This window comes from Candoia aspera, chromosome 2 (genome assembly GCF_035149785.1).
Source record: "Candoia aspera isolate rCanAsp1 chromosome 2, rCanAsp1.hap2, whole genome shotgun sequence".
Classification (NCBI taxonomy): Eukaryota; Metazoa; Chordata; class Lepidosauria; order Squamata; family Boidae; genus Candoia; species Candoia aspera.
Genome location: NC_086154.1, coordinates 125,769,333 through 125,792,840, shown reverse-complemented (window position 1 = coordinate 125,792,840; position 23,508 = coordinate 125,769,333). Strand labels below are relative to the sequence as shown.

At 38.5% G+C, this 23,508-nt stretch overlaps 1 protein-coding gene across 1 annotated transcript in view; it reads right to left on the bottom strand.

Moving 5' to 3' along the window:
* Nucleotides 1–3,735: 3,735 nt before the first annotated feature.
* SPATS2 (spermatogenesis associated serine rich 2) overlaps nucleotides 3,736–23,508 on the bottom strand; it is a 34,683-nt gene continuing 14,910 nt past the window's right edge. Inside the window, exons 2-12 of the mRNA XM_063293548.1 lie at nucleotides 21,543–21,622; nucleotides 20,836–20,944; nucleotides 19,119–19,168; nucleotides 17,148–17,406; nucleotides 16,420–16,632; nucleotides 14,406–14,541; nucleotides 9,472–9,530; nucleotides 7,352–7,461; nucleotides 6,448–6,550; nucleotides 5,376–5,575; nucleotides 3,736–4,821 (exon numbers count right to left, since the gene is read on the bottom strand). Of these exons, the coding sequence (XP_063149618.1) occupies nucleotides 4,504–4,821; nucleotides 5,376–5,575; nucleotides 6,448–6,550; nucleotides 7,352–7,461; nucleotides 9,472–9,530; nucleotides 14,406–14,541; nucleotides 16,420–16,632; nucleotides 17,148–17,406; nucleotides 19,119–19,168; nucleotides 20,836–20,944; nucleotides 21,543–21,622 (1,637 nt within the window). The 3' untranslated portion in view covers nucleotides 3,736–4,503. The remainder of the gene's footprint in view (nucleotides 4,822–5,375; nucleotides 5,576–6,447; nucleotides 6,551–7,351; nucleotides 7,462–9,471; nucleotides 9,531–14,405; nucleotides 14,542–16,419; nucleotides 16,633–17,147; nucleotides 17,407–19,118; nucleotides 19,169–20,835; nucleotides 20,945–21,542; nucleotides 21,623–23,508) is intronic.

Genomic DNA, 23,508 nt, shown 5'->3' with positions numbered 1-23,508 from the left:
AAGGATTAAATATAAAAATCTTCAAGATGCAAACAGAAGAGGAACAAGTTAAAGATTGCATGATAAAATGGGCTAAAAATGTTGGTTATAATATACAGATGGAACAGTGGGAGAGAATGTGGATAAAGGGACCAAAATTCACCCTGTGTTATTATTTAAGAAAGAATTTTCACAAAATGACATACTGTTGGTATATGACACCAGAGAAATTATCTAAGAAGTATAAAGGTATTTCTAGCCAATATTGCAAATGTGAAAAACATGAAAAAAGGAAACAAATACATACGATGATACAAAGAATTTTGAAGATTAATATTGAGATTAAACCAGAACTCTTTTCATTGGAACTTATGAATACTCTATTAGAAAAGAGTCTTGGAAGACTGATTTTATATATAACTGCAGCAGAATTATTATATGCACACCTACAATGGAAGAATGAACTGTGAAGATGGCAGAACTAGAGATAGCAAAAATGACCTCTTTGGTCAGGGACAAAACAATAAGTACTTTTATAAATGACTGGAAACCTTTTATGGACTTTTTGCTGAAGATGGAAAAAAGTGAAATGGTGATTTTTTGGATTTGACAATTGAAAAAAAGATTGAGGAAGGGGCTGAAGGGATTATTGTAATGTTATGGAGGGATAAGGAGTTTGTAACTGCCGCAAAAAAGGGTAGTTGCATCTTTAACAGTTTCTTTAACTGTATTATTTTCTGCATGTTTTATTTCTCTTTCTTTTCTTTATATACTTCTGTATTTGTCCTTTAGCTATGTAAGAGCCCTTAATAAAAATTAATTAAGAAAAAGAAACCTTGGGGGGATGAACTCAGAAGTAACAGGCAGCAGCTGGCAACGATGGACACTTTGGAGAGATTCCCTTGAAGTGGTGGTGAAGGAGAAACCAGCCTGGAGCGCATCCTCCTCTCAGCTGCCCATTCCCCCACTGGGTGTGGCCCTACAGGATACAAGCTCAGGCTTGTTATGGGCAGGTACACCTGCTATGGGAGGGTAGATCATCAAAGGAGCACCTTAGCAGAGGAAGCGGCCAACAGTCTTGGAACTCCTTCCATTCAAAAGCAGCTCTTGAACTGCTAGGCAAGAGTATAATACATATTTCGAGGTTGTTCTCCTTTAGCAAAATGTGTGCCAGCAACTCACTGGGCAGATTGTTCAAGCAGTTGCTGTTTTTCCCACTGCGCGTTATGGCCTAAATGCATTTGGGGTTGGCCACTAGTAGCTTCCCTGCTTTGGACTAATAGCATTCGTATCTAATACTGGGGAATACTGTCACACAACTGAGTAACTGTGAGTTGTGTATAGTTATACACCTTCTCTGCTGCAAGGGACCGTGTTCATGTGGACACTCCTTACATTTTTTTCTTGAGGAAAGAAATAAAGGACGTTTCCACATCACCCTACCCCAAACCTTACGTACCTTTGGGGGGTTCGCTAGTCTTTGCAACCTCACTTGCAGGGACTAAAACTCCCCCTAGGAAATTTGTATTTTGAAACTTAAGGCAATGTAGATATAACAATTCTGAGAAGCGTTAGGGTTTCCTGTACTTAAAAGTTTCTCTTGACTGTTTGGAAGGAGAGTGTTTTGCATGGAGTACCAAGTTCGAGCTCAGGACGTTGTAAACATGAGACAGAGTGTTGGAATCTGAAAGCAAACCTCTTATTGGCTGTGTTCCAATGACACTGAGGCTACAAGTGAGCCAGACATGCTTAACCTAGTCTATCCTAGCCTTTATGTAAACTCAGTCTGCACCATGCAGTTAGTTTATATTGCGTATGAACCCAGACAAATAGTGTCCAGTTGAGTCAACCACAGTTCAGTAAATCAGGGGGAAGCATATTGTGCAAAGATGGATTCCTTTGTTAGAGCTTCTAGACTGGTTCTGTGCAAGATGAAGACACATGCAATTACAGTATTCTTAAGATCATTGACTGTAGGCAAGATACTTACCTACATCAATCATGTGTACAGTTTTATATTACATATGACTAAGAACTTTATTCTGGAGAAAGACTACGTCCATACTAGCTTCCGCACAGGTTTGATATTCTCCCCAGCAGGCCCTAAATCTGCCTATTTCTCCCCAAGTGCATCATTGCTGTTTGGTTAGCAAAGCCACTATACTGCCTTGAGGCTGTAGTTGCATTATAGTGTCATTTTCGCATTAAATTACCATGCCAGTGAAGAGAACGTCACTGCAGCCCTCTCGATTGACATAATTAGAAGGTAAGATTGCATCATTGTGAATAATATTACATCAACAATGTTCTTCAGTTATCCAAATTAGTTCATGTATACTATTTCAGCAAACCTAAACACAGTTATAAGGTAGCTTGGTTATTATCTTCATGTTTAGGTTGTATAGAAGGCCTGAGAAAATTAAAGCCTCCAGCCACACAATAGCCACATGTGCTCCCATAGTGAATTTATGATTTACCTCCACATGCCTCATCCGAGCCACATGGTGGCTTTTTGCTATCTGAAGTTTCAAAAGGAAAAAACTTCTAGGGCCAGATGCAATAGCCAATGAAGACATTAACTGGAATAATACATTCAGACATACACAGGGAGTTGGGAGAGGCAAATACTTTAAAATATTAAATGGGACAATGGGGGCTTTCTGGTTCTTGGTAGTTATCATCTGAGGCAGTTAACACACATAACCATTACTGCAATTGTTCTGAAACCTTATTGTACTTCTCCAGTTTTCCTTTTCAAACCAATTTTGTCATTTTTATGACTGCTTGAAAAGCTTCCTAATTAAAATTCAACTCTATTACCATAAGCACGTCTTCCTAACCTATATCTAAACATTCTCAAACTGATATTCAGTAGTCAGATTCAAGTTAACTTCCATGCAAAATAGAAAGGTGTGTGTGGTTCTCGCTTGCTTTACTACTGTCCAGGCCTTGGTCATACACAGTTCTTTGCCAGCCATCCAGGCTTCTGGAGGATCACTTAGATGCTTTTACTATTCATCTTCATAATTTACTAGCAAGTTTGAGAAACTGCATCTTATACAGATCTTTACCAAATATGATTTTATTAACCCGAATACTTCTATATACGTACTTTTAAATTAACCATTTATTATTGCCTATCTTCTAGGACCTATTTGTGGCTACAGTAAAGATTCTAATGCTTCTCTACACTACGATCCAGTATTTTGCTACTCCATTTTTATTTAATATAAATAGTGTAATAAGAAACTGAGTTTGAACCAAATTTCACTTCTGCAATAAAGTAATTGATTGGTCTCAAGCAAATCACCATTTTCAGTTATCTGCAATATAGGTGCTAACACACAGCCTGGCTGTATGAAATACTCAGATTCTCTGAAGTTCCTTGAACACGCTAGCATCCTAAACAAAGTATTTTGAGATCCACTCTTTTTCCAAAGACTGATTTTTCTTCCTCCTTTTTCACTTACTCTGCAAGTCCAAGCCTGAAGCCCAAATTGAACATTCTGAATTAATCTGTTATTATCTCCAGAGGTCTTATCATTTTTTTCTTTCTTGATTTATCAGTTGCAGCAGCAAACTAGATACCCAAACTAGCCATAAGCGTACTATTTTCTGCAAAATAGTCCAGAACTTTGGTTTTTGCTCCTTGAAATTAAACCAATCCCGAATTAATCTAACCCACATCTCCAATAATCCATTTACTATTAACTCTTTTTAAGGAGAAGAAATAAGGGCACAAAGTGAAGGCTACCATCTTTTAAACATGTATGTTGTTTTTATTTATACAAGGATAGAGAGGCTGTAGCAATCTTTGTTTTTACTTGCGACCACTTAGGCTTAGCACTACTAATAAGTTGCTAGAAATTTAGTTTAGGATCAGATAGTGGGATTTTGGCTGGGAAGTGAAAAAATGAAACCTCCCATCCCACACCAGACATTAAAACTAGGGAACATCTAAATGTATACATGACATATAGACAGCATGTTAATTCTCTCAGGAAAAAATGGGAATAACTCACCCACTGCTGGAAGAGATATTCCCCAGTATTCCCAAGTGTAGACTTTAGGATAAGTTGCAAAAAAAAAGAAAATAACTATTTCAGCAATCTCTTACAGCTTCTCCCCTTCAAATTTCTCATCTTGAACTCACAATTCACAGCAACTTGTTTCACTGCCAGCATGAATAGCTTTTGCTGTTAGAAATAAGGCCTGGCTAGTGCCATCCTGGGAAGAGTTGGACTCAGAGAATTTAGGATTAGAGCTATTGGAAGATATCCCCCCACCCCCAAGATGCTTTTAGGATATAGACCTACCAATGTTTAAAACTGGCGCTAACATAAGAGGAGCCGTTGGATGTTAAGGAGGGGCATCAGTAAGAAGCTGCTTTCCCAGAATGGAATGATTGGGAAAAAGAGGTGGCACATGGATAGCAAAGTGTAAGTTTTCTTTGTTAATATCTCTAGCTAAGTGTGTCCTACAATCTTGTTATCCAGTTTTGGAAAGTGGCAGAGTTTGTGGTCCTCAGGACTCAGATGCCTCATGTTGGCTTGATCTAGGTTTCCTCTGTGGCAGAGCCTTGGCTTCCTTGTTGAGCGGGACCAAATGTGTCTGTATGGATGGGGCTGGTGGACCTGGCTCAGGACCAGTTCCAGTTCCATTGATTCCGGCGGTGCAAGTCTGGTTGAGGTTGTTTGCATTTCCAGAGGGTGGTCGGGACCTGAAGTTGGACTGGTACCAAGACCCATTTCTGTAGCGATTTGAATTGAGGTGCGATGAGCCATTTTGGCGTTGTCCTTGGGACCTGTAACCTTGACCAGATCTTCTATTTCCCTGGAAACCCTGAAACAGAAAAAAAGGAGGGGATCAGTATGATCAGTACCAGTACTACCCGGGTACTTTTTTCCATACTCGGCACAGGGTAAAGATCCACAGATGCCAAGGATATTGTTCTACAACCAAATCAGTAGAACACCTTGCCAGACTCTAATTCTAAGAGGTTCTGAAAATATAGTACTCCATCCATTTCCTAACAACATACAATTAGAACTTAGGCAGCATGTTTAGCCTTGTATTACTGCATATTAGCATTCTTTACTTTACAAGTGATGCTAAGAAGATGCAATAGCCTAGAACATTTCACTTGAATGCTGTCAATCCAGTATTTAAAAATGGGAGGTTATTTTAAATTTGATGCACGTTCTAGTAGAGTTGAATTTTCATTCCAAGTGCTGGCTTAAGAAAAGCAAATGTAAGATTAAAGGTGTGGTGTGACACTGTATGCATAAAAGGTGGGGCCTTCACATTCCCTCTCTAAGTGAAAAACACTGAAGAGGACCCGAGTCTGGCCAATCTCCAGGCCACTCTCAACTGCAGAAACAACATGAAATCATTACCTCTCTGTGGGACTGGTATGGGCGACTTGTTGCATTGGTGGAGTTTTCTACAGGGGATGATGGTTTCTTATTAGCCGTTATGAGGCTAGGAGAAGCAGAGGCACACACTGTGGTAGTGGACTCATCTGGGCTGCTCACAGCCATGGAGGTAATAGAGCTACACCGCAACCTGGTTGAATAACTGTTCTTTGGATGTGAAACTGAAACAAGAATGACAAACCCCCCTTTTCTTTTAACAAGGCTATTTCACACATTTTCTGTAACGTAAAGGTGAATTTACCCTCCACCCCACCTGCAACCAGTGATACATTTTCTAAATCCTTACAATCAAATTGCAGCTAAAAGAAAAATTGCTCCCATCCCCACTGCCACCACTTTACAAACACTCCTGACCAGATGGATGCCATGTGCCTGCTGGAGAGAACCCTGAGGCAGAGACATATTGAAAACACTGGAAGAGGCGAGGCACAATCCAATCAGAATCTGACAATCCTGATAGGCCCAAAGGTAGAGTAAAATTGGAGAATAAAAAACAGAACTGGTGAGCAGAGAGGAGAAGCCTGCAAAGGCATTTTTGTATAAGCTAATGGCATTCACTTCACTAGTACTGCAACAGGGCTTCAAACATTTTTTGTTTTCTCTTAAAATCTACAGTGTTGGGCTATGTCAAACGGAGGCTTCCAAATAGAGGCCCCTGTTCCACACGTATTAATTTGAAATATTTATAGTGTGCCCCCTACCCCAAGGATATATAAAATATAAATATACAATATCTACAAAATAAGCAAAATAAGCAAAGTAAAGTGGTAAAAGCATGTAAGTAACTTAATTCAGAAACACCCAGTAATAATATCAAGACTAAGAGTGAAACACATCAGGGATCTAGATCGTCCTCCTTTTCTGAGCTGATAAAATTCTGAGTAGGGCCTTTTCAGCTGAAGGCCGTGGAAAAACACATTTTCGTTAGAAATGCTTTTACCACTCACATCTGTTTAGTTCAGTTTAGCTTTATCCCAGAATTGCAGTGTTTTTGTGTGGGTACCCAGGTTATACAATGTTTAGACCAGCTCACCTTGTCCAAAGGATTCAATGCTTTTCTTTAGTGCATCAAGGTCACAAGTGAAGCGAGCCACCCTTCCAAGATCTTCATCGTATTTGCGCTCACTAACAAAGTGCTGCAGTGAAGAAAAATGTAGGCATATTAACCTTATACACAAAGCACATTAATGGTTTGGAAGAGAAGCTGTCATATGGATTGCTGGTATCAACCAAGGCACAAACTGCATCTGCTTTTCTCTGATTCTACACAATTGCAGAAGAATAAACAATGGGATTTGTTTTGCAAGATAACCCCACTGGCAAATAATAAATGGTTTAAAGATGGAACTGCTGAGAGAAAACCAATGATCGGGGTGTATTTTTCCATGCAGTGAGATTTTATTGGAATGTGAACATAACTTCATTCTGGCCTCTAGTGGTAGGCAAAGGAAGCATTTGTCAGAGTTGCTGGTTCATACAGCACAACACACCCAAGATCAAGTCTTTGCCGTCACAATCAAATTATTCTTCAGCTTTATGGATGTTAATAAATGTGAAAAGGTTCAAACAAAGTCTTCAACTTCATTTTTGAGTTTCAAAAATGTTCTTTTATTTAAAAAAATAGTGCTCTTGTTTTTCAGTCAGTCCTGAGCTTAAGCAAAAGTTGTTGCCAGCTCTGGTACTGAAATTGCCTGTTTCAGTTTCAAATGCTAAAGATTAAAGCCCCTAAAGGCCCCTAAGTATGTACTCTACTGTTCAACTATAGCCCTTCTGCAAAAGAGGAACATAAGGAAATGTAACTACATTAACAGAAGCTGGGGGAGTGGAATTTCTCTGTGCACCGTTGTGGCTGCCCTTTGACAGGATCTCTGCCCCAACTGCCTAGTCTGTGTAGATTAGAAGAAGATTTATATAGCCCAAAGCAGTCTGAGATTCACCTTTATGTCAGCTCTGAGTTCTACCAGTTGCTCCTCTGACATTCGGACCGCTACATCAGTTAGTTTCTTCAGTGCCTCTGCCTTCTTTTGGCGGCTGCTTAGGATTTCCACTATAATGTAAAACAGAGCCCAAAAAGTGCAATCACCTTTCCAGAACATTTATAATAAATATTTATTATAGTTAACCAATTCATGCAGAGAAAGGCCATGTCTAATCACTGCAAATCTAATTCCCACCTCCCCCCTGCCCCCTCCCCCCCCCAATATTTTAGTTTAGTTTATCCTTCTAAGGTCAGCTCAAGCTTTGCAATACATCTGAAAAATGCTTGAGGCCTTGGAAAACACCCAGGAAGGCTGGAGTTCAGTGTCAAAGGACAATCACCTAGAGGACACTGAAAAGTCTTAAGTCCCCTATATTGATAGACTCTTATCTAGCTCAGGCTCAACACAAGAAATCTGTGAATAGGGTCTTTTTACTCTCTCTCTCTGCCTTTTTAATAAGAAATTGAACAAGTTCTCAAGTTAAATCAGTTGTTTACTTGATTGCAATGCTTTGAGGGGGGCGTAGTTTGTAACTCTTTTCTCCTGTACTCTTTTCCCAATGAACAAGTTAATCAAAGCAGTTCTTTTGCTGCATCAAAGCAGTTATTTTGTCATATAGAGAGAAAACCATATAGATACTACAATAAAGCCCCGGGGAACATAAGTTTCTTCGCATGTTGTGCATAGCCATTTAAGATGAGTATGAACACTTTCAATATTACCATGGGCTAAGGTTCTCATGCTTTTTGCCAGAAAAAGCTACTTCTGTACAGTCATCAGGCCAGTTCCAAACAAAATACACTTTGATAACTTTACCTACTGCTTCAAGTTTTAAATGCTGTTTTTTGCAAGTCGGCAACCAATAGAAAGAACTGCAGTTTTTCTATTGAGAGAAGTAATGGGAATGGCTTTTATAAACAGGTAGTTCTTGGTTAAAATGGTAATTGGGACCAGAATTTCCATTGCTAAGTGCTGTGGCTGTAAAACCCAACCTCACGTGAATGCATCGCTTGGCAATTCCAGCACTCTCCATTGCTGTCCTTAAGCGAGGATCACAGATCGTTAAGCAAGTCCCAGGTGGCTTGCAAGCAGGCCAGCAGGCAGGTAAGTGGCTGCTGCCGGGGTGGGGGGAGTGCGAGCAACTTACCGGAGCAACTTGCGACCTTCCCTGCCGGCTTCCCCATTGACTTTGCTTTCAGGAAGCCAGCAGGGAAGGTCGCAAATAGCGGTCACATGACCACAGGATGCTGCAACCGTCATAAATGCAAACCCACTGCCAAGCGCCCAGACTGTGATCAAGTGTCTGAAGGGGTCCTGTCCTCATTCAGCACCATCGAAACTTCAAACAGTTGCTGAATGAATGGTCGTTGAATGAGACTACTTGTATGAGCCATATTAATCAAGTTGCATGTTAATGAAGTCTTCAAGGAGTATGTTTTCTCTTTACCTTGTTCTGGGGAATCCACATCTTTCATAGTACAGGACTAGTAGCAGCAGTAGGTTTATTTAGGTATGAAGACTATGGAATCACAAGAGTGATTCGAGTCTCAGTTCAGACAATCAGGCTAGACACATATCTTATTCTTATACTTTTCAGCATATTTGGAATCTGTAGTGAGAAGTTTCATACCAGTTGGAATGATGCTGTTCTATTGGTCACAGAAAATGAGACATTGATAGTTGACCTCCAGGGTGAGTAAGTTAGCATATAAAGAGGTCTTAGGAGCACTCTGTTTAGCACTGCTTTTGTACATGAGAAAATCTCCCATGCTGTTCTGGTGTAGTGGCAACTTAGATTAAATATGGCACTACGCTTGGAAAATAAGTAAAGACCACAACCAGGTCTTACCCGTGTATACTTAATTATAAGATATTTGAAACATGAACCTGTACAACTAGATGTGATTGAAAAATAACCGATGTGCACGTATATAGTATGGGGTTTACATACCTGCAAATAGTGTGGAAATGGAAGCCCTACTTTGTATTGTGTCTTGCAGTGCTTACATTAAAAATCTGGTGGCTTTGTACAGTTTCAGTACAAAGATAATAGCATAGTTGTGCTTTTTAAAACTTACTTGCTTCTGCTTTTACTTTGTCCATTTCACCTAGAAGGGCTACTTCTCGATCCATGAGGCTAAAGAGAAGAGAAGATTAAAATTCTTATATTCATAGGCTATACACCCCATTTGCAGAAACCAACCCAGCAACCAATCAGACGGTAAGAAATGAATTGGGACAAATCTCTGCCTCCTTGATGAAAACAGTTCCTTGTGGTACACTAAGCTTTCAAACACTGAATGGATCAATATCACTAACGTGGAACAAGCCAACAAATGGTAGCTGAAAACTGCAATTTTTTCTGAGATTTCCAGCACAACTTCTCTTTCTTAGTAAACCCAAGAAACCCCACATGATTCATCACTGTTTTGGTTCCAAAAATCACAAGTATCTTGATAGGACATTTTAAGCAATAATCTCCAAAATTATCTACAGTTTTCTAATCTACTTTTAATTCCCAGAGCTATACCATTCAAGAGTCTGTACATACAGGTCAATACATAGCTGAAGTGGAATGATCCAATACAGACTGGGCTCCTTTGCCAGCTCACAGTGTATCAAAATAGCAGCATTTTACATGACACAGGTACCACTTTCTTAATCCTTCAGAGTACAGGAAAATATACTGTTCCTTATTATGCATAGCATATCCCAAAGAGAAAGACAGATTTGGAAAAAAAATAGGAAGAATAAATTCTCGGTTGAAATGAAAGATAGAATACGCTTTGGTAGCATCAGTTTATTCCTATGGAATGCCAAGAATTTGTTTATAGGGTGCAAAGTTCACTCATACTTCATGCTGTAATACTTGTGAGAAAAAATGGTCCAGTAAATGCAGGATAATAAATGCATGGGGATTATTTACGGGCATAATCTGAACCTCTAAAAGTCTCTGAAAAGACATTCACCTCAGGATTCTCAGCAGAGGTTGGCATGGCTACCAAGGGCTGCTCGCCATGCAGCTGGTTCTGCCTTAACTAATCTTCACTACCACCCTCATTAACAAGGAACAAGGAACAAGAAAACAAATAAAACATTATTTGTTGATATTCTATCCTTTATTCACTATGTCTTTTTTATTTTGTAGCTATTTATTCTGTTCCTTCAAATGTTTTAGTAAATAAATTGCATCCCCCCACCCTCCAAAATATAACAGTCTTATGGGATCTGAAGAAGCCCTGAGATTTTCTAAGGGGGGTGCTGGGCCCCAGTCTCTAAGTACTGCATCTGAGAAAGACATGAAGGAACCATCTGATGCTTCAGTTTTAATTCCAAATTTCTCAGTGGTTGAGGATAGTTCAGAGTGGTTATCTATCATGCACTTCTACTGAAACATGCACAGAGATGGGTGACAATGGCACATTTTGGATATCTGCATGAGTAGCTTTCTGTTTAGATGTATTCAGATGAACAACTGGTGAAGAATAAAACTTAATGAGTGAAGGGGCTGAAAGCTTGCATCTCAGAGGCTGAACAGTCCCAGAGCAATGGTTCAGGGGTTGTGATGATAAAGCCCACGGATGATGATGCAATTTTAAATCCTAGTAACCATCCATACACATGTTCCAGCTTCTATTCAGGGCAGCAAGCCAAGGGAAGCCAATAAGAACCTTTAGAGTGAGGAGAATCAAGACCGTGTAGATATCAGCCTTTATCCTACTGTTAGAGCATCTAGAATAGAGATCTACTGCTTGCCTTCATAAATGAAAGAACTATTACAGGTAGTCCTTGCTTAACAATGGTAATTGGGACTGGCAACTCCATCGTTAAGTGATGCAGTTGTAAAGCACAACATCACATGACCACACCAACTTATAACAGAAGTTGCGGCAATTCCAGTTCCCACCATTGGGCAAATCCTGTGCAGTCATTAAGTGTGACATCACGTGATTGCCATTTGCAACCTCCTGCCGGCTTCCCCATTGACTTTGCTTGTTGGGAGCTGGCAGGAAAGGTTGCAAATGGCGATTATGTGACTGTGGGATGCTACGACCGTCATAATTAGGAGCCGATTGTCAAGTGCCTGAATCGCAATCACATGACCATGGGGATTCTGCAACAAATGCAACTATGAGGACCGGTCATAAGTCTCCTCATTCAGTGCCATCATAACTTTGAACAGTTGCTGAACAAGTGGTCATTAAACAAGGACTACCTGTAGAGGGAACCAGATGTTTGTGTCTGAATGCTGTGTTTGAATGACAGAATTGAGCGAAGAAATAAAAGCAATCCTGATGGCAAGGCCGATGAAGTCACAAGTAATGGATGCATTTCTCAGACCAGTACTATAAAAAGTGGGCCTGAAGGGCTGAACTGCCCATGTACTTTGTATTTTGTTCTCTTTATTATACCTTAAATCTTCAATATCAAGTGTGGTCTGCCTGCTTAATTGTTTGCGCTTTAAGTCCCAAAATAATTTTAGTGTTCAAGGCAGTCACAGGGTCTGATCAGAAGGCTCAGAGGGCTGATCAAGCTGGACTTGTGATGTACTCCCAGATACAGATGATTTGTCCTTCAATAGGAACATCACTAGAACTCAGAATTTACAGACTGAATTTAAGGATTTAAAAGTTTGGGCATCTTCAGCAGTGATATCCAAAACCTGAAAGGCTTGAACACAGAGGGGAGCTCTTAATCTGCCTACTTCATTCCTGGCAACGACTGAAGGAATCCACAGCACGTTCTCCTCTTTTGGGAGAGGCAAAGAGAGTTTCCCATCAGGTAGAAGTTTTACTGCCATACTTCCTGCAGTTATAAAATAGCATCTATAGTGCATGTGGCTCCAAAAAGATCTATGGTGGAAGAACAGTGCCTGACTCTGATGAAAATAAAAATATAAAAGAAAAGGTGATAGGTATTTGATACCGAAAGAAGGAAAATATACCAAAAAAAGAGTAAACACTTTCCCAACATATTACCATAAAGAAGTCAAAGAAAAACTGAGAATATAGTTTTCAATTGCAGAGTTGTTAAAAATTACTGTAGAATAGCTGAAGTTGAAAACTCTGAAAAAGTAATGCAGAGAATATCTAGTATGAGCGTTTGATCTTCAGAAAACTGTGAACACTTCAGTCTGCAACAGAACAAGGTATTTCTGAAGGCATTTCCTTTTTATGCCTAATATTATAAATTCATTTATATTTAAAAAGAAATACAGCCTGCATTATGAGCACATCATAAATTTCTGAAGCAAAGCAATTAAGTTTTCAAAGATGCTATAAAACACATTGTATGTTCAATTTTAGTGTACAGAATTGTGGCAATTCCTTCTATACTTCTTTCAGCAACAGCCAACGTATATTAAGAGAACCTAATATTTGTAATGCTAACAGCTGTAAGATCAGTTCTCTTGACAGACTTAAATTGAATAGGCATTGCTGCATTTATGGGCTAATACAAATAATTTTCCTCAGAAGTGAACAGAAAGGGATTTGATCTGTATGACCTGGTTCAAATATACATAACCTTACTTGCAGAATAGCAATCACCATGTTTTCAGGAAACGCCAAATAACAAAGCCTTGCTTCTTCATCTGGCATTTACTAAAGGAGGCTCCAATGGCTTACTTCCAAACAGGCCCTGCATTTCCCTGTGTCACGGAACTGCACTTCCTGGTTTCTGCCCTTACCCTGCCCCACAGCAAGCAGATTTATTGAAACAAGGTCTTTAACCTTTTAAAACATGACGCATGATGAGGCAAAGATCAGAGGACTGATGTAGGAGGAGATGATCTGTAAGTAGCACAACCAGAGCTTTTTACATTGAAGGAATGATAGTTACTGTATGTAGAGTTATCTGTAGAAGAACAAACTATCCAAATGAATGTTGGATAATACTAAATAACAAATCTATTAGCAAAATCCATAACCAGAATTCTAAATATTAAAGTCATGCAGAGGCTGTTAGCATTTGACGAATCTTTCAAGTTTCCCCTATGCCTACATTCTCCATATATATCCTTGGAAAAATAAGTCAGATGCAAGTGTCCCTCAGTAAAAAAATTTGCTTCCATTATCTTTCCTAAGGCTGTACGTGGGATAAATATCAAGGATTTTAGTAGAGGTAAGTACAAATTTTAGCTATGCAGATCATCCATTTTATAGCAGTACTCTAACAATGTGTTTGATAAGCAACACGCAGAGTTGTAACAGATCAGGTCAGCCTATAAACCCCACACGTCCCTTGATTTGCTAAGATTTGAGAAATGAAAATGTTTTTTGACATGGAAAATAATTCTGTCCTCGATATTTCTACTTATTTAGTCAGATTTCAAACTTTTTAAACTCGCTCAGTATTAAGCATCAAGTTGTTATTTATATCTCTGTTTACTGTTCATGTTGTAGCTTTATGGAACTTGGGAATCAAATTGCTTTAATCACTTCATTTGAAATGCAAATGCAATAGATTTCTCAACCATGATGAGGATTAATTACTAAAAGGGAGTGGTCAGTAAAATCCTGTATATGTACAAAACATTTCTTTCTCAACTTTGGCCTATTTTCATCACAAGCCGGTTTCTAAAAATTAGGATAACATAAAAAGTGACTACCATATGTTGCAATACTGTAGATGATCTCTAAGGCTTCTGTTCTTAGGAACTTGCCATTCTTAAGTCCATGACTTCCCTACATAAAGTCACCCTTATACACTGTTGTTTTATTTGGGGATAAAGATGCTATTTGGAAACAGTTTGTACCCTAAGAACATACCACCAGAATCTGGTAGTCAGACGCCATTATGGTTACGAAATTTTGTATATTTTCCCCCCAAATAAAAATCCCTAGACCATTTATAGAACACATGCCCAAGACTGAACCATATGCGGTACTGTATGACTCATCTAATCATTGACCTGAGGCAAGGACTAGTTTGGTGAAGAAAAAAAAGGGAAATTAGAAAGAGTTATTTGTGATGAAAATCCTTTAAAATTATATTGAGAGTATTAGCATACCAGCTCTGAAGCTCTGCAAACACCTGCTTCATTTTCTTAATAGAAGCATCCATCTCTTCTTTAACCACAACCCGATATCGAGACAGTGAAACAGTGCATCGCTGGAGGTCTTTTACAGATTTTTCAATATTGGAACCTATCCAAAAAGAACACACACACAGTACTAAAACATCAGTGGTCCTTACAAGTTTTCCAATAACTATCAAAACTACAGATTATGTGCCATGGAGTATTTTTTCTTCACACACAAAAAAAGGGATTCAAAGAAACTTGAATGCTATTTTGAATGCCATTTCTTCCAAATAATGCTAAATATTTACCAGAAAAAAAAAATCAAGGAATAAAGGAGCAGCATGGGATTATAAAGAGAAAATATCCAGTTGTGAACAAAACTATAAAGTTCACACCAAGTGTGTCTCCATTAAAATCCAATCTGCATGAGAATGCTGTTTCCTCTAAAAGGAGAGATGTACGGTTTAGGTCAGGCCTTCTGCCTCCTGTCTCCAAGACAGCACATTTCCATGCTTCTTTCTCTCACCAGAAACTGCTGAAGTGCTCACCCCTGCAAAGCTGCTTGTCATGGTCCTTGTTAAAGCAAAAAGCTGAAATGCTGCTGCCAAGAGGCAGATGTTCCCATCTCCCCAAAACTATGGATAATGACCACGTTTAGAATCAAGATCTTGAAGGTCTTACTTGCCGACAGGTGGAAAAGGGAAGAACAGAAACTAAAAGCAGCAGCAGCAAGGGGCTGTTGCTCCTCATTAGCCATTAAGGTTCACTGAAAACCTGGCTAACACCATGGAAAAAAGCCTGCGAAGCTGGGATAAGAAATATAATGACTATGAGGGAGAGTATACTTTTCTAGAACTATGTTGCAAGTTATACAGAGTGAATCACTGAGTAATGCCAGCTAATAAAACAATTTCAATCAGTTAATTCTCATTTTATTTGTATATCCAGATGAGGAAAGAAGGTGTAATCTACAACCTGCCCCAAAAGAAAAGACGCAATATTTATATTAAATAACTTATAATCTTTCCACTACTTGGTAATTTAATTACAATAAATTTCAAGTGACTCTAGCTGCCTAATGTATTCTGCAAATTAATCCCCACTTTATACAACACATTATGCAAGAGCTCTCTGCAACCCAAATAGAAATAGATATGGAATTCAAATGGAACTGGATAGAGATATTCTGCCCAGTGAACGCATTCATTCCCAGAGCAATCGGATATTAAGCCATCAGGCTTGGACAGGTCTGTAGCAATTTTGAATTTGGATCTAGAAATCCCTTAGATCCAAGTCTTGCAAAGTCACCATAAAGCTGGATGTGAATTACCATAACAGCAGCCACTTAACATTGAAATAGGCAAGATACAGTGATTGATCAAAATTAAGGAGGGGAGGAAGTGGCAATCAACTTCCACAGGGATCAACTCTGCATTTACCAGACCCAGCTAACATATTACTTATATTAAAAAGCAATAAAAAAACCTCCCATGATGACAAATTGTTGTTCAGAGCATAATAAAGTGTTATCAATAAGCATCACTCAAGACAGAATGAGGGTAATCATACTGACATGTCCTTAAGTATTAAGATGAAGTAAAATAACATACATCTTCATATATTTGAACACTAAGTATTCAGAACAAAAAATAACAATTCCAATTTTAGATCCCGTTTAGTTTAATCTTCCTGTTTCCCAAAGAATATCTTAAATGATAGATTAGGTTCTTTTTGCTTTATCTTTGAAACAGCTGAAGGTTAGGCTGACTTGGTATATGGTTACCCAATGAACTTTTATGATTCAGCAGGATCTGAACTGATCAAAGTCCTGTACTATCCACAGTCACACAATAACTAATGAGATATACACTAGGAATTACAAGCTTTATGGTTGGACCAAATGTCAGTTGGCATCATATAATTATTTTGCAACAAGGCAAGAACTTCTTAGAAAAACTAGAAAGAGATCAACAGAATCACATCACAGATCCATCAATTCTACCTAGTTTTTTGTTTCCAGGGGCCACAGGGACATCGTCCAGCATTGCTAGGGATGAAGGAGCCAGAGACTGGTTGCTGGAGGCAGGTCTGGCAAGCGGCTTGCCAGCATTTCTCAATTCAGGTTGCACTCTGAGGGACTGAGTATTCTGGGAAGACCGCATGGTTGCAGATTTTGGACTCAAGTTGGTTATTCCATTTTCAAACTGAAACAATGCTGAGGAAGGAAAAAAAAAAGTCTTACTCTAAACATTGTGCAACCATAAAAGAATATAAAAAAGAACAATAGGGGAAGGGATTTTATGTAGACCAAGATCCCAAATTACTTTTCTAGGGAATCTCTGCATGGTGAACATCTACCTACCTAAAATTTACATGGTACCCAATTTTCCATTTCAATACATTCACTGCCCTCGCAATCCATAGACTTTCAAGTGAGACTATATAATTTAGTACAAATTCTAGTTATCTGTAGTTTCTCTCATCTTGCTTCCATTTCCACCTCTTTCCCCCCCTTTGGAAACCTGGGAAGAGTCAAAGCTATTTCAAAAAGAATGGTTCACCTCCTTTCTGTGACAACTGCTGAATAGTGGAAGGCAAACCGTAACTGTTTTGTTATTAAATACTGAAGCAGGGCAGAAGACGCTACACAGGTAGAATGGAAGAAGAAAGCCTTCCTCCTTTCTATATAGACTTATACAGACATTCTGGTTTTTATAATAGAGAACTAACCTGCCCCATTAGGACCCTCAGGCATAGCAGGCTCACTCTCCTCTAACTCTCTTGCATCTATGGAAAGTGTATCCAAGCCTTCACTGAGTGAGTCCACAGACTCTGTGTCATTGGCCGAACCATTGACATGGTAACCATTAATCCCGCCCTTCTCTGACGAAACTGCAGACTGTTCTTCAGTGGCTGCTGGCTTGCTGGGGTCAGGAAGGTTGGCACTTGATTCTGCGGCGGGCTTTGACTTGGTTTTCTTCTTTTTGTTCTAGGATTAAGATAGCGATGTTATGAGAGAAGAAACTAAGCTTAATTCCTGGTGTGAAACTGAACATTTAAAAGAATTAAATTCTTCAGTAGTCAAGTCTTAGGACTGATCCCTTAAGTGTGGGATGGACTTATTTAACAGCCAGAACTGATGGACTGTGATATTAATGAAATTTGAGAGTGCTATGCGTAGCAGCCATGTATGGAGAAAAACAGTGGATCTGAGTGATGTTAAAAATGCTGCATTTTATCACAGATTAGTCTGAAGAACTGACTATTCTCAGAGATATGCACATTCCACAGTTCCATACAAATACAGAAACAGACTGAATGTGGAATTAAGTCCTCCAAGACTGCTTTCCATTTCCAGCAATTACAGAAAAAATATGCCTTGTGAAATCTTAGAAGACAGGACAATGGCTGAGTCAGATTTCAAATAGTTAACGGGTGAGACCTTACCATGACACATTAACCCTTCTAAATTACTAAAAGGAGCAGAATGATTTAGTGTATGCTTGATTTTTATTATGGTTATATATCCACACTAATCTTCGCGCACATATGGAAGGGGGTAAATGTTCTTGCATTTATATTGTATTTCTGGGCTTTCCACAGACAATTGATGGAGAATGCTGGAGAAGTTGTTCTGATCCAGCAGGGATCTTATGTTCTCACGTATTGTATGTTCCGTGTTTCTGGGAAATCCCACCTGACGTTTCAGAGTGCTCTAACAAACATAAATGACTGCTGGAATATTTGCTTCTCTCTCCCTTCCCAGGAGGTCTTTTTAAAAAGTCATTTCCTCTTACTGAAATTAGTGGGAATGAACTGAGTTGCACCACCTCAGTTATGCCATGTAAAATCAGCAGCTAATGGGGCATGACTGTGGATCGGCTATGGATCCACAACTTCCTGCTGCAAGACCCGCCTTCAGCATAGCTTACTTTTAATGTTGCCAGTGTCAGGATTAGGAAAGGAAAGGCTGAAGAGGTTTTCATAAAGGCTGGCAATGAGTGTCAAGTTCCCCCCTCCAAAGCCTATCTCTCTCTTCACTGGGGCAGCCAGACTTTTGGGACTAGCAGGTACTGTTGGAATTTCAAGATTATGTTGTGGGGACTAACAGGGGGATGGAGATCCCTGACTATAATATTAGATAAATAAAAAATAAAACATGGTAGTTTTACTATTTCCAAAATGATTGCAATAGGAGGAACAGCCAGTCACAAAATACTCATTTACCAGGAGACAAACTGATGGGTTTGGTCCTTCAGTACTTTTCTTACACCCTACCTTACTTTTGTATTTTTTTCTAATTATATGGGCACACTTCTAACCAAACTAGTGGACTATACTCACCAACAGTATTCATTTTCTAAGAAGGTGTGCAGTATCCATTTGTAAATTTAGATTATGCCAGTAATCAGCTCTTTGTTATGCAGCATACTCAATTCCTTTTTTAAAAAAATGTTAAAAGAAAGGTGGGCTTGGAGCCCTGAAGGTACTAAATGAGGGTCCTGTAGATGCTTTGGAACTTATAAATGCTCCATTGGGGATGCCAGCTTTACATCCCTGGTGGGGGAGCAAGGACCTATGAATGAGGAACTAAAGCCTGTGGCATATTTGTCACGAGGACCAGAGATAATAACCAACAGCCTCAATATAATTCAGTAGAATACCCTACCAAGGCAAGCTCAAGACCAAATCAAGACTTACCTTTTTTTTGCCAGTTACCGTCCATTCTTTCAACACTGCAGTAGCACTACCTATTAAAAGAAAAATCACAAAATTATTAAGGTTCATATGCTTCTCAGCTATACAAAATAACAGTGCAAAACACAAATTACAAGAATAGAATTTAAGTGCAGTAAACCTATATCACTGATATCAAAAGTTGGCATACAGAGAGAAAGAATATGAATTTATTTTCTGGTCAGAAGATAGAAGACAGAGCTATTTTGTTGTTGTTAAAAAAGGGAATGACTGTGATTCTTAAGGCGAGACATAGGGTATATCACTGAAGTTTTAAGTCTTTAAAATTTACTTTAAAAAATAAATACAATAACAAAACACCTATAAATATGTAAATATATTCTTGGGAAGAGTGAGCTTTTTGCTTTTCTATCATGGTGGGGCCTGCACTGTTTTCCAGAATAATTGGTGGAATTTAAAATACAAAAGCTGAAGAATACTAATCTACAAGACGTTGAGTAGAAGCTAAGTTGCTAAATGGATATCTTCAGGCTACTTGTTAGACAAAGTGGTTTTGTATCATAGTGACAAGATTTTAGGGTTTCTATGCTTAATCAGTCTTTTTTAAGCCAAAGGCCAATAAATGGCAATGTGAGTGGAAATCAAAAACCCTTATAAAGTTCCTGAAATCATATTTTCCAGTTAATTTTAGCACCTAATGAAAAGCATCAATCCACTTCATCATTTCAGCATTGAACTGTATTTTGGAAGGGGTCTCAGCAAAATGCTTTCCCAGTCTAGGGAAGTCTAGGCCCTGAAATGTACAATTCTAGGCTCAGCCAGAAAGTCTTGTTTTCAGAAGTCTTAAAGAGATTGTGAAAGAAGCCACAGAATAAAACCATATCTAGAATAACGAATGAAACCTTTCTTTTAAAAGCTATGAAAAAGGACTATATTGTTTAGAACAGAGATGCACCACACTTTCTGGGCTAACAGCACACACCAAAAAACAGTAGGCTGAATCACCTCAAAAAAACATTTATTTCATTTTTATTTAATTAAAATTAAAGTTAATATGTTATTCTCCAGTAGGGCACTTAATGCTTCTCCCCTTCTGTGACATTTAAAATGACAATCTGATAACAACCTTTGGTGTCTCTGGGGCAGCACTCAAAGCTTTCAAAGGCAGCATGTAAGCATCACAAGTAGTTCCTGCTGAGTTTCTCATTAGGCAAGGAAAATTTCAGTTTCCATGAGTTTCCATGAATAGGGATAAATAAGTTGTGGAGAAAACGTGTGAATATGCATTGCTATTGGAGAATATAGAACTCAATAGCTAAAGCAGAAGTTTAACTGAGTGCACCACTCACTTTTCTCTACCCCAGGCAGCCATTTCTAGTCTTCAGCAATGAAAATAGAACTTAGAAATGTTTTTAATAAAAAGGGCATGGAGACATTTTGTATTTCCTGCATAACTTTAACCTTCACATAGAAAGTTTAAGTAAAATATACTCCAAGTAGCATGACAAACATGTAAGCCCTGTGCCTTTGTTATATTTCTTGAAACACTACAGTATTAGAAAATGAATGTATAAAGTTATTTTAGTGAGTAATTCTTTAACAGTCTGTAATAGCATTATGGTAAGATTACATGTTAAATGACAACCCATTGCTTTTTTTCATCAGCTATTTATTTTTGAAGCCTGCCAGAAAACATCTCAGGTAGGAATTAAGAACTTACCTTCCATGAAAGCCTGTACAGTTCGATCTACACAGTTATCAAAGTGCTGCAGCACTAGGATAATCTCATTGTTGCTGCGGTTAGGGACTATTGCTCTCACAGCACTAATCTAGAAAAATGAGATATGCAAGTCACACAATAGCCACTTACTTCCAAGAGAAATATGTGCTATAAACACCAAGGAAAAATTAGGTTTCTGTTCCTCTAAGTTGATGTCAGTTTCGTTTTTACTCTGGGAACAGCCCATTCATTTTTCCCTTGGCAGCATGCGTGCTGTGTTAAACCAATCCCAAGCATTTAAACTACAGCTGCAAGCTACATGAGCCCACAGCATGAGTAAAGCCACCCAGCTTCCACTGGTTAAGCTGCCACTGAAAAGCAAATAATATGACTCAATATGCTCTCAAACAGATTCTGACCAGAAAAGCTTGCTCCCAAAATCAATGGCAGCTAAAAATAAAAGAGGAAAAAAAATGTTTGGCCATGACACAAGCTATCTGTCAACAAATGTTGAGATTGTGGAAGGAACAAGATGCCACTTCCAACAGTAAAAGGGTCACAAGAACAATAAGAGGCCTCCTTATTGTAAGCTGAAAACTTCCATGTATTCTCTATTCATACTTCTAAGGAGTCATCATACTTTCTGACTTTCAAAACAATACATTATTTTAAGCTCTTAGTGAAGTAACCATTAAGGTATTACTTACCTTCTCCTTCATGTTTTCAAAGGTACCTCCTTGGGCCATCACAGTGTTTGACTGCACATCAAAAATAAATCCTGACAAGTCTGAAGAATCAGAAAGAGATTAATGTTCAGAATGTGGGGCAGCAACAAGGAAGAAATTAAGGTCAGAGACTAGCTATAGTTATAGATTGTTCTGTGCAGAATCATATAAATAGCAGGCTGAAAATTATGCTAGAATAACTCATCCAATCCCTGTAAGCAATAATATCCAGGCACGCCTCCTGGGAGAGGCAGAAAGCGTAGCAGTTGTACCTGTTGAACACCACAGCATTGCTAAACACTTCCTTGAAGCAGGATTCTGAAACAAATAACTCTGGCAGTAGTGCAAAACTAGTCAAATATTAAAACCTGCCCCAGAAAACATTTCAGCTGAATAGTTTTCAAAGTCAGAAATTCAGATTCCTATGTCCAGAGACATACTAAAGTTCTTTTTAATATTTATCACTATTCTATGTAATTTTCAGTGAATTCTATTTTTAGACCAAAATTACAGCAAGCTGTGTGTCCTGCTGGCTGTAAACATTTCTTGGCTATTTTCTCTATGTTCCAAGGTGGCACTGCTGATCTGTCATTAGCTGGTTGCTTGGAAAAAACTCATGTTCCAATGTTGATGTAGCTGAGGTCATTGTAACAGCAGTGAAGAATCAGTTCTTACTTTCAGGATTCCTGGGGAGAAGTGATAGGATTTAACTGTCCTCCATTGATTCCATACCTAGGTCTACATGCTCTTCCCAGCCCACAAAACATAGTAAGTTATGTGGGAGAAGTACAAATTTCACCTCTGTGGTAAAGACACCCTTCTCTACCTCAGGGTTGGCATTGGGCCACCAACTCAGATCAGATTTCAAACTATATAGCAGTGGCATGTATTAACAATCAACTGGAATCCACTATCTTTGACTGAACTCACAGCAGGAGTACCAGGCTGAGTAAGTAGAGCGTTTATCAAGAGACATGCTAGTTCTGTTTCGATTCTAGCACATTCATTTTTTAAAATGTTATTATATTGTTGAAATTCTTCTTCATTGGCCAGTTTGGCTAAAAGAAAAACATCCAGAAAGATCACAAAAGCATGAAGGAATGTGAACTCTAACAAAATCAGCAATATGGTATCAATTGTGACAACTGGACCAATTTCAGTACTGCACTAATTTTGCTGCTCTTTGCTAATCCAAAGATAAGGTACCAAATCTATGCAGAGGAATCCACTTCAGCCCCAATATTTTACTCAATAATTAATATTGCCTCTTTCTTCTGGATGTATAAACTGCAGGAGTGTTCTAATGCATTTATTAGATCTACTAGCCATTATAATTTTCACAAAAAATAATTATATGTTCTGCTTTTATTCATGCCACAACATAGATATTCCTGTACTATCCTTTTATCAATTCGAGACCTAAAGAAAGCACTAAAGCAGCAAATGAGTAACTTGATGACTTAAATATCCAGTTGGTGATACAGAAATCAGTGGTACAGCAAACGTGACTGGAGATACAGTATTTTATCTGAAAATTCTTTAAAGTCTCCAAACCTGAAATTTAAAGTTCAGCCAGGAACCAAACATGATTCACCTTTCTTTCAAAGGCTATCCAGAAACTTATTAGTTTGAAGTATCTTTTGATTTTAACAGACATTGCTCTGACTCTTGAATTGCCTGAGTTAAATGTGGATGATATATTAATTAGCATAATGCATTTATGCTCTCCAATAATGACTTGGGGTCTTTTTCCTTTACAAAGGAATAGTTTAAAAAACAATTTGGGGGGGAAATCAATTAATTGTTCCTCCTAGATCCTTAAAAATATCTCGACTTGCTTGTTAACAATGATTTAACAGTCCTCTTTTTACAAGAATACATTTACACCATAATGAATGCATAAAGAAGAAGAAATCAAGCATATATTTTGTGGCTCTAAAAGAACACA